The 12323-nt window shown below is 43.0% G+C and overlaps 1 protein-coding gene across 1 annotated transcript in view; it reads right to left on the bottom strand.

Moving 5' to 3' along the window:
* The window catches only part of LOC109910096 (AF4/FMR2 family member 2-like), a 171903-nt gene that overhangs the window by 78098 nt on the left and 81482 nt on the right, over window positions 1-12323 (bottom strand). Inside the window, exon 5 of the mRNA XM_031798063.1 lies at window positions 160-246. Coding sequence (XP_031653923.1) covers window positions 160-246 — 87 coding nt within the window. The remainder of the gene's footprint in view (window positions 1-159; window positions 247-12323) is intronic.

Below are 12323 nucleotides of genomic sequence, written 5' to 3'. Positions count from 1 at the left end.
CAGTAGACATTCAGAATTCATACATCTCTATCATTATGATAATAGTATTAACTAGTGTCAGTATTACTAGCACTTATAACATAGTTGAAGTACTATTAGTAGTAGTATTGCTGTGCTTGTCAATTAACAGTGCAGTGTAGGCCTTACTATAGAACTCACCTTGGAGGGAATAGGGAACTTGGTCTGCTCAGCTTTGCCTGGAGTGTGGATGGCAGTCAGGGGGGGAGGCCAGGAGTGGGTCATCTCCTGCAGGGCAGACAGGATTCAAATCAGACATAAGACACACACACACACACACACACACACACATCCCACCTCGGGCATGTCGCTGAAGCTAAACAGAGATGGTCCTGGTCGGTGGATGGGAGACCAGATGCTGCTGGAAGTGATGTTGGATGGCCAGTAGGAGGCACTCTTTCCTCTGGTCTAAAAATAATATTCCAAAGCCCCAGGGCAGTGATTGGGGACATTGCCCCGTGTAGGGTGGCGTATTTAAGATGGGATGTTAAACGGGTGTCTGTGTTCACTAAAGATCCCATTGCACTTATTGTAAGAGTAGGGGTGTTAACCCCGGTGTCCTGGCTAAATTCCCAATCTGGCACACCATCATGGCCACATAATCATCCTCAGCTTCCAATTGGGTCATTCCTTCCCCTGTAACTATTCCCCAGGTTGTTGCTGTAAATGAGAATGATGCTCGTCGGATTGGGCAGGGCTCGAAAACATGAAAACATCAACCTCATCATCCCGGTTACCCTAGACCCACTCCAAGTTGCATACCGCCCCAACAGATCCACAAATGATGCAATCTCAATCGCACTCCACACTGCACTTAACCACCTGGACAAAAGGGACACCTATTTGAGAATGCTGTTCATTGACTACAGCTCAGCGTTCAACACCATAGTGCCCACAAATTTCATCGCTAAGGACCCTGGGACTAAACACCTACCACTGAAACTGGATCATGGACTTCCTGACGGACTGCCCCCAGGTGGTGAGGGTAAGGGCACTTCAGGGGTGTGTGCTTTATCCCCCCCTGTACTCCCTGTTCACCCACGACTGCATGGCCAAACACAACTCCAACACCATCATTAAGTTTACTATTGGCACAACAGTGGTAGGCCTGATCACCGACAATGATGAGACAGCCTTTAGGGAGGAGGTCAGAGACCTGGCAGTGTGGTGGCAGGACAACAACCTCTCCCTCAATGTGAGCAAGACAAAGGGGCTGATCATCGACTACAGGAAAAGGCGGGCCGAATAGGCCCTCATTAACATCGATGGGGTTGTAGTGGAGCGGGTCGAGAGTTTATTGGTGCCCACATCACCAACGAACTATCATGGTCCAAACACACCAAGACAATTGTGAAGAGGACACAACAACACCTTTTCCCCCTCAGCAGACTGAACATATTTTGCATGGGTTCCCAGATTCTCAAAAAGTTATACAGCTGAACCATCGAGAGCATCCTGACCAGTTGCATCACCGGCTGGTATGGCAACTGCTCTGCATCTGACCGTAAAGCACTACAGAGGGTAGTGCATATGGCCCAGTACATCATTGAGGCCAAGCCTCCTGCCATCCAGGACCTACAGTATATACTAGGCGGTGTCAGAAGAAAGGCCCAAAAATTGTCAAAGACTCCAGTCACCCAAGTCATAGTCTGTTCTCTCTGCTACCGCATGGCAAGTGGTACCGGAGCGCCAAGTCTAGGAACAAAAGGCCACCCCCCATTTGTTTTTTACACTGTTGCGACTCGATGTTTATTATCTATGTATAGTCATTTCACCCCTACCTACATGTACAAATTGCCTCGACTAACCTGTACCCCCGCACATTGACTCGGTACAGGTACCAGCTGTATATGATCACTCGGCTACGCATACCTCTCCCTAATGTCAATATGCCTTGTCCATTGCTGTTTTGGTTAGTGATTATTGTCTTATTCCACTGTAGACCCTTCTCAATATGCCTCAGCTCTTGTCCCACCCCCACACATGCGGTGACCTCACCTGGTTTAATTGATGTCTCTAGAGACAATATCTCTCTCATCGTCACTCAATGCCTAGGTTTACCTCAACTGTATTCACATTCTACCGTACCTTTGTATGTACATTATGCATTGAATCTATTCTACCACGCCCAGAAACCTGCTCCTTTTACTCTCTGTCCCGAACCTACTAGACGACCAGTTCTTATAGCCCTTAGCCGTACCCTTATCCTACTCCTCCTCTGCTCCTCTGGTGATGTAGAGGTTAATCCATGCCCTGCAGTGCCTAGCTCCACTCCCATTCCCTCTCATTTGTTGACTTCTGTAACTGTAAAAGCCTCGATTCCATGCATGTTAACATTAGAAGCCTCCTCCCTAAGTTTGATTTATTCACTGCTTTAGCACACTCTACCAACCCGGATGTCCTAGCTGTGTCTGAATCCTGGCTTAGGAAGGCCATCAAAAACCCAGAAATTTCCATCCCTAACTATAACATTTTCTGACAAGATAAAACTGCCAAAGGGGGCGGAGTTGCAATCTACTGCAGAGATAGCCTGCAGAGTTCTGTCTTACTATCCAGGTCTGTGCCCAAACAATTCGAGCTTCTACTTTTAAAAATCCACCTTTCCAGAAACAAGTCTCTCACCGTTGCCATTTGCTATAGACCACCTTCTGCCCCCAGCTGTGCCCTGGACACCATATGTGAATTGATTGCCCCCCCATCTATCTTCAGAGCTCGTGCTGTTAGGTGACCTAAACTGGGACTTAACACCCCAGCCATCCTACAATCTAAGCTTGATACCCTCAATCTCACACACATTATCAATGAACCTACAAGGTACAACCCCAAATCCGTAAACACAGGCACCCTCATAGATATCATCCTAACCAACCTGCCCTCCAAATACACATCTGCTGTCTTCAACCAGGATCTCAGCGATCACTGCCTCATTGCTTGCATCTGTAATGGGTCTGCGGTCAAACGACCACCCCTCACCACTGTCAAACGCTTCCTAAAACACTTCAGCGAGCAGGCCTTCCTAATCGACCTGGCCCGGGTATCCTGGAAGGATATTGACATCATTCCGTCAGTAGAAGATGCCTGGTTATTCTTTTAGTGCTTTCCTCACAATCTTAAATAAGCATGACCCATTTAAAAAAATGTAGAACCAGGAACCGATATAGCCCGTGGTTCACTCCAGACCTGACTGCCCTTGACCAGCACAAAAACATTCTGTGGCATTTGGCATTAGCATCAAATAGCCCCCACGAATTGCAACTTTTCAGGGAAGATAGGAGCCAATATACACAGGCAGTTAGGAAAGCAAAGGCTAGCTTTTTCAAACAGAAATTTGCATCCTGAAGCACAAACTCCAAAAAGTTTTGGCACATTGTAAGTCCATGGAGAATAAGAGCACCTCCTCCCAGCTGCCCACTGCACTGAAGCTCGGAAACACTGCCGATAAATCCAGAATAATTGAGAATTTCAATAAGCATTTTTCTACGGCTGGCCATGCTTTCCACCTGGCCACCCCTACTCTGGTCAACATCCCCCACAGCAACTTGCCCAAACCTCCCCCATTTCTCCTTCACCCAAATCCAGATAGCTGATGTTCTGAAAGAGCTGCAAAATCTGGACCCCTACTAATCAGCAGGGCTAGACAATCTGGACTCTCTCTCCTTAAAATTATCAGCCGGAATTGTTGCAACCCCTATTATCAGCCTGTTCAACCTCTCTTTCGTAACTGAGATCCCCAAAGATTGGAAAGCTGCCGTGGTCATCCCCCTCTTCAAAGGGGGAAACACTCTAGACCCAAACTGCTACAGACCTATATCTATCCTACCCTGCCTTTATAAGGTCTATCATACCCTGCCTTTCCATTTTAAATCCCAACGTACCTTCTCTGCTATGCAATCTGGTTCCCGAGCTAGTCATGGGTGCACCTCAGCCACGCTCAAGGTGCTAAACGATATCATAACAGCCATCGATAAGAGACAATTACTGTGCAGCTGTATTTATCAATCTGGCCAAGGTTTTCGACTCGGTCAATCATCACATTCTTATCGACAGACTCAACAGCCTTGGTTTCTCAAATGACTGCCTCGCCTGGTTCCCCAACTACTTCTCAAATAGAGTTCAGTGTGTCAAATCGGAGGGCCTGTTGTCCGAACCTCTGGCAGTCTCTATGGGGTGCCACGGAGTTCAATTCTCGGGCTGACTTTTTTCTCTGTATACATCAATGATGTTGCTCTTGCTGCTGGTGATTCTCTGATCCACCCATACGCAGACGACACCATTCTGTATACTTCTGACCCTTCAATGCCATACAACTCTCCTTCCGTGGCCTCCAACTGCTCTTAAATGCAAGTAAAACTAAATGCATGCTCTTCAAACGATCGCTGCCCGCACCTGCCCGCCTGTCCAGCATCAATACTCTGGACGGTTCTAACTTAGAATATGTGGACAACTACAAATACCTAGGTGTCTGGTTAGACTAAACTCTCCTTCCAGACTCACATTAACCTCTCTTGGGTAGGGGGCATTATTTTCACCTCCGGATGAAAAGCGTGCACAAAGTAAACTGCCTGTTACTCAGGTCCAGAAGCTAGGATATGCATATAATTGGTAGATTTGGATAGAAAACACTCTAAAGTTTCTAAAACTAAAAATAATGTCTGTGAGTACAACAGACCTGATATGGCAGGCGAAGCCCCGAGGACAAATCCAGGGAAGACAAAAAATTGAGGTCATAGGATTTTCCAATTGTTTTCTATGGGATACCCTATTTATGAGGAACCTGGTTCCAGTTCCTATGACTTCCACTCGATGTCAACAGTCTTTAGAAATTGTTCGATGTTTTTACTTTGAGAAATTAAGAAGTAGTGCTATTCATTGTAAGTGTCACTCCAGGTGGACTCCACTGTTTTAGTGCGCGGGAACTGGAGCGTGCTTCACATTGTTTTTATCCGGTATTAGAAACAGTTTATTCCATCTTAAATTTAATCGATTATTTACGTTTTAGGGTACTTGGGGTTGGATTAGGAACGTTGTTTGCAATGTTTGGACCAAGTTTACAGGTAACATATTAGATACTTTGTTGGGTGAGATGAAACCGGTGTATTTCTGAATCAAATACGCCAAATAAATTGACATTTTTGGGACATAAAGAAGGACATTATCGAACACAAGGACCATTTGTGATGTTTCTGGAACAGTAAGGCATTAATTATATCGCTATTTCTGACTTTTGTGGGCATCTGCCTGGTTGAAATATGATTTTCATGTGTTTGTATGCGGGGCGCTGTCCTCAGATAATCAGATGGTTTACTGTCGCCGTAAAGCCTTTTTGAAATCTGACACAGCAGATGGATTAACAAGAAGTTAAGCTTTATTTTGATGTATAACACTTATATTTTCAAGAATGTTAAAAATTTTAATATGGTATTTTTGAATTTCATGCTCTGTAATTTCACCGGATGTTGGCCAGGTGGGATGCTACCGTTCCACCTCCCCATAAGAAGTTAAGCATCTCCAATCCAAAATTAAATCTAGAATCGGCTCCCTATTTTGCAACAAAGCATTGTTCACTCATGTTGACAAACATACACGCGTAAAACTGACTGTCCTGCCGATCCTTGACTTCAGCGATGTAATTTACAAGATAGCCTCCAACACTCTACTCAGCAAATTGTATGCAGTCTATCACAGGGCCATCTGTTTTGTCACCAAAGCCCCACCACTGCGACATGTATGCTCTCGTTGGCTGGCCCTCGCTTCATATTCGTCGCCTGGCTCCAGGTCATCTATAAGTCTTTGCTAGGTAAAGCCCCACCTTATCTTAGCTCACTGGTCACCATAGCAGCACAGTAGCACGCGCTCCAGCAGGTATATTTTACTGGTCACCCCCGTAGCCTTTGGCCACCTTTCCTTCCAGTTCTCTGCTGCCAAAGACTTGAATGAATTGCAAAACTCACTGAAGCTGGAGACACATATCTCCCTCACTAACTTTAAGCTCCAGCAGTCCGAGCAGCTCACAGATCACTGCACCTGTACATAGCCCATCTGTAAATAGCCCATCCAACTCATCCCCATACTGTTATATATTATTATTAATTTTTTTGCTTATTTGCACCCCAGTATCTCTACTTGCACATTTGTCTTTTGCACATCTATCACTCTAGTGTTTAATTGCTAAATTGTAATTATTTTGCGAAGATGGCCTATTTATTGTCTAACTCCCTTATCTTACCTAATTTGCACACACTGTATATAAACTTTTTCTCTATTGTGTTATTGGCTGTACATTTGTTTATTCCATGTGTAAATCTGTGTTGTTGTTCGTGTCGCACTGCTTTGCTTTATCTTGGCCAGGTCGCAGTTGTAAATGAGAACTTGTTCTCAACTAGCCTACCTGGTTAAATAAAGGTGAAATAAAAACAAATAAAAATATAGCCTCGACCTTGTTACTTTTTGAAATTCATTTTTTACTTTAGTTTATTTGGTATATATTTTCTTAACTCTTTCTTGAACTCTACTGCTGGGTACGGGCTTGTAAGTAAGCATTTCACGGTACCTGTTGTATTTGGTGCATGTGACAAATAAAGTTTGATTTGAAACACAAACAATAAATAAAAGTAGGAAATAAGAACACGAGAAAGTAAGATGCTATATATATATATATATATATATATATATATATATATATATATATATATATATATATACAGATTAATTGAAGATTAATTGAAGAGTTGATTGGCTAACGTTGTTAAAAAAGTATGCTACTTTGTATCTTGTTAACATTTTGTTAAGAATGTTTTTGGGAAAGCCTTTTCTACTACCAGAAGACGGTCAGGCCTATCATTAGCATCACTATATTTTCCCTGTTTCTTAATTGTTTGAAACATGGACAATTAACTTCATATTATGAGGCATATCTTACCTTGCTTCAAAGTAGCCTATAGACAAAATCCCACCTTAGAAACATGGAAGCAATTATTTTATAAAGACATCCTCATATGTGTTTCCTGTTCTATTGGTTTTATTAAAAATGTATTTAATTGTCTAGCAGCCAAAGCCATTACCTTAGTCATATTAGCAACCTATGATGATTTTTGCATCTTTAGATCTCCCCTATTTCTAATTGATATTTCCATCTCTGTACATGAAACTGCTTGTACAGTCGTAGCCAAAAGTTTTGAGAATGACACAAATATACATTTTCACAAAGGCTGCTGCCTCAGTTTGTATGATGGCAATTTGCATATACTCAAGGAATGTTATGAAGATGAATTGCAATGAATTGCAAAGTCCCTCTTTGCCATGCAAATGAACTGAATCCCCCAAAAACATTTCCACTGCATTTCAGCCCTGCCACAAAAGGACAGACTGACATCATGTCAGTGATTATCTCGTTAACAGGTGTGAGTGTTGACGAGGACAAGGCTAGAGATCACTCTGTCATGCTGATTGAGTTCGAATAACAGGCTGGAAGCTTCAAAAGGAGGGTGGTGCTTAGAATCATTGTTCTTCCTCTGTCAGCCATGGTTACCTGCAAGGAAACATGTGCCGTCATCATTGCTTTGCACAAAAAGAGCTTCACAGGCAAGGATATTGCTGCCAGTAAGATTGCACCTAAATCAACCATTTATCGGATCATCAAGAACTTCAAGGAGAGTGGTTCAATTGTTGTGAAGAAGGCTTCAGGGCACCCAAGAAAGTCCAGCAAGCGCCAGGACTGTCTCCTAAAGATGATTCAGCTGCGGGCCCGGGGTACCACCAGTACAGAGTTTGCTCAGGAATGGCAGCAGGCAGGTGTGAGTGCATCTGCACGCACATTGAGGCGAAGACTTTTGGAGGATGGCCTGGTGTCAAGAAGGTCAGCAAAGAAGCCACTTCTCCCCAGGTAAAACATCAGGGACAGACTGATATACTGCAAAAGGTACAGGGATTGGAATGATGAGGACTGGGGTAAAGGCATTTTCTCTGATGAATCCCCTTTCCGATTGTTTGGGTCATCCGGGAAAAAGCTTGTCCAGAGAAGATAAGGTGAGCGCTACCATCAGTCTTGTGTCATGGCAACAGTAAAGCATCCTGAGAACATTCATGTGTGGGGTTGCTACTCAGCCAAGGGAGTGGGCTCACTCACAATTTTGCCTCAGAACACAGCCATGAATAAAGAATGGTACCAACACATCCTCCGAGAGCATCTTCTCCCAACCATCCTGGAACAGTTTGGTGACGAACAATGCCATTTACAGCATGATGGTGCACCTTGCCATAAGGAAAAAGTGATAACTAAGTGGCTCAGGGAACAACATTTTGGGTGCATGGCCAGGAAACTCCCCAGACCTTAATCCCATTGAGAACTTGTGGTCAATCCTCAAGAGGCGGGTGGACAAACAAAAACTCACAAGTTCTGACAAACTCCAAGCAGTGATTATGCAAGAATGGGCTGCCATCAGTCAGGATGTGGCCCATAAGTTAATTGACAGCATGCCAGGGTGGATTGCAGAGGTCTTGAAAAAGAAGGGTCAACACTGCAAATATTGGCCCTATGCATCAACTTCAAGCAATTGTCAATAAAAGCCTTTGACATTTATGAAATGCTTGTAATTATACTTCAGTACAGTACTTCAGACAAAAATATCTAAAGACACTGAAGCAGCAAACTTTGTGAAAATTAATATTTGTGTCATTCTCACAACTTTTGGCCACGACTGTATGTGCGGTACACATTTTAGAATTTCAGTTTCCCAGCAAATTGCATTTTGGAACAGTTGTGCGTAGGCCTACCACCGTGTGCACATTGCTGTGCCTAAAATGTGAAGAAATAATAGTCTATCAACATTTTAAGATTAACATTCTGATCAGTCCATTCTGATCAGCCTTATTAATTGGTATGGTGTATACCTCCACTACACTACTTTGATACCCATTGTGGGGATTAAGAAGTGAAATATTCGCAATGCCCACTGAAAAATAAGTGGGTATACGGTGTATACCTGCATATACTCTCCACTACACTATTTTGTGTGTGTGTGACAGAAGCAGAGAGAGATAGGTTGTGAGCTTGCAGAGGGTGTCGTCTTTCAGTGAGCATATGAGTGAGTATGCCCAAGATCACAGCTTGACACACACACTGCATGCATACTGTACATACACACACACACTCACACACATCATTTGAGCTTTTTCCTAATTTATTAAATAAAGTCCATACACTCTGTCTCACAAAACACTTAATTTAACATGATTGCACAATCTGATTTAGGTCTGTTTTGAACTTGGGAGGGTCAAATGAAAATAAACACCTCTGCCTTCATCTGTCAGACTAAACTTTATCCCGAATATAGATACTCACATTTCAGAGTTGCACAATGTGTCAATTAAATATTATGATCTAGAGTATCAAATTAAAACCATGTACTTGGATATCCCTACGAAGATCAAGACAACATAAGCAATTGGTTTTCGCTGTGTGGTTGAACGCATTTGTCACAGTAGCAGTTATCAAACCCACTATCCATGTCTGGAAGTGAACAACAACATTCTCGGCTAATAATATTACAATCTCACATACTTAGAAATTTCACTAAGTTATCCTTATTTTCCCCCCAACAACACCAATATTACTGCCTTCTGGGAAACACACACAATCCATTCATTTGTGTGAGATGCAGTTAGGGCAGTGGGGAGCTGGCTGTTCACTCGCGAGGCTTTGAGTTGCAAATGAAATGTATTAAAAGCAGCCCGAGCATGGCTCCCAAACCAAACAGGGCTATCGATCGAAATACAGCAGAGCAAGGGTCACCAACTGTTGAGTCTTGCACCCCTGTGACGACAGGACAGACCATTGGTTAAAACCTGTGTGTGTTTAAATAATGACACACTGGAACACTATTCTCAGCCGACCATCTTCTAAAACGCTTTGGTCTAGGGATGAATTGTTTTGTCTTTCTCTAAATCTTGGAGGTACAGTGGCAAAGAAAATGTATGTGAACCCTTTTGGAATTACCTGGATTTCTGCATAAATTGGTAATCGAATTTAATCTGATCTTTATCTAAGTCACAACAATAGACAAACATAGTATGCTTAAACTAATAACACACTAATTATTGTATTTTTGTTGTTTATATTGAATACATCATTTAAACATTCACATTGTAGGTTGGAAAAAGTACGTGAACCCCTAGGCTAATGACTTCTCCAAAAGCTAATTGGAGTCAGGAGTCAGCTACCCTGGGGTCATATCAAAGAGATGAGATTAGAGATGTTGGTTAGAGCTTCCTTGCCCGATAAAAAACACTTGCAAAATTTGAGTTTGCTATTTACAAGAAGCACTGCCTGACGTGAACCACGCCTCGAACAAAAGAGATCTCAGAAGACCTAAAATTAAGAATGGTTGACTTGCATAAAGCTGGAAAGGGTTACAAAACTATATCTAAAAGCCTTGATGTTCATCAGTTCACAGCAAGACAGATGGAGGAGGTTCAGCACTGCTGGCCATCCTACAAATATGACTGCAAGAGCACAGTGCAGAATGCTCAATGAGGTTAAGAATAATCCTATAGTGTCAGCTAAAGATTTACAGAAATCTCTGGAACATGTTAACATCTCTGTTGACGAGTCTACGATATGTAAAACATTAAACAAGGAAGGTGTTCATGGGAGGACATCACGGAAGAAGCCACTACTGTCAAAAAAAAACATTGCTGCACTTCTGAAGTTTGCAAAAGTGCACCTGGATGTTCCACAGCGCTACTGGCAACATATTCTGTGGACAGATGAAACTACAGTGGAGTTGTTTGGAAGGAACACACAACACTATGTGTGGAGAAAAAAAGACACAGCACACCAACATCAAAACCTCATCCCAACTATAAAGTATGGTGGAGGGAGCATCATGGTTTGGGGCTGCTTTGCTGTCTCAGGGCCTGGACAGCTTGCTATCATTGACAGAAAAATGAATTCCCAAGTTTATCAAGACATTTTGCAGGAGAAAGTTAGGCTATCTACCAATTGAAGCTCAACAGAAGTTGGATGATGCAACAGGACAACGACCCAAAACACAAAAGTAAAGCAACAACAGAATGGCAACAACAGAACGGCTTCAACAGAAGAAAATACGCCTTCTGGCGTGGCCCAGTCAGAGTCCTGACCTAAACCCGATTGAGATGCTGTGGCATGACTTGAAGAGAGCAGTTCACACCAGACATCCCAAGAATATTGCTGAACTGAAACAGTTTTGTAAAGAGGAATGGTCCAACATTCCTCCTGACCGTTGTGCAGGTCAGATCCGCAACTACAGAAAACGTTTGGTTAAGGTTATTGCTGCCAAAGGAGGGTCAACCTGTTATTAAATCCAAGGGTCCACCCTGCACTGTGAATGTTTATAATTGTTTGTGTGTTATCAGTTCAAGCAGACGGTGTTTGTCTATTGTTGTGACCTAGATGAAGAGCAGATCAAATTTTATGACCAATTTATGCAGAAATCCAGGTATTTCCAAAAGGTTTGCATACTTTCTCTTGCCACTGTATGTCCAATCCCAATCTGAGTCTGAGTTACTGTCATTGTCCTGTGGTGTTATACAGTCTGTGGTGTAGCCCACAGTACAGTATGCACTTGTCGCTCATGTCATGTGGTTTAACAGATCAACTTCTCCTATTAATGCACTCAGACAGACCCATCACACAGGCGTATGATCTACTGTTGAACTGTCAGCCACAGAGATAAAGCTGCATATGCACAACATCTCTCTATCTAATCCTTTTCATTTATATCACTCATCTCTCTATCCCTCTATCACTCCATCCCAAATCCCCCAGAGTAACACAGTGACCCTGTTGAGTTCATGACATGTTTTAACTACATCTCAATAAGATGGGGAAATGAAAGTCTGTGTGTGTAGAGAGCCAAGTTTGTGGATCAGGTAATTTATGGAGGTCTGTTGTTTATAAGGCCTCTGGTTTATAGAGTTAATTTCCTTCTAAATGTTGGCTTGGCCTCCTCCTCCTCTCTCTCTATGGAGAGAGTGACATCAGCCGGGTCACCTCCTGGGCTGCCGAGAGGAGAGCGGGTGGAGAGCAGGGGGGTCGGAGGGTGGAGGTAGACAGATGAGGTGCTAGGAATATGATCCTGCCACCTCGGCGATAATGTTATATATGAAGTATTACCTTTCAGATGGCCGTGCATTGTGCTATCAGGGTGGAAAGTTACCGCAGGTTATGATGAATCTGCAGCTTTCCTGTTCATCAGCAACGATGAAGGAGAACACATGCCTGCTATTTATAATATACCACACAGATGCACACAAGCACGCAGGCA

The sequence above is a fragment of the Oncorhynchus kisutch genome, linkage group LG19 (genome assembly GCF_002021735.2).
Source record: "Oncorhynchus kisutch isolate 150728-3 linkage group LG19, Okis_V2, whole genome shotgun sequence".
Classification (NCBI taxonomy): Eukaryota; Metazoa; Chordata; class Actinopteri; order Salmoniformes; family Salmonidae; genus Oncorhynchus; species Oncorhynchus kisutch.
The sequence above is the reverse complement of the archived record's forward strand: the minus strand, read 5'-3'. Positions and strand labels throughout refer to the sequence as shown.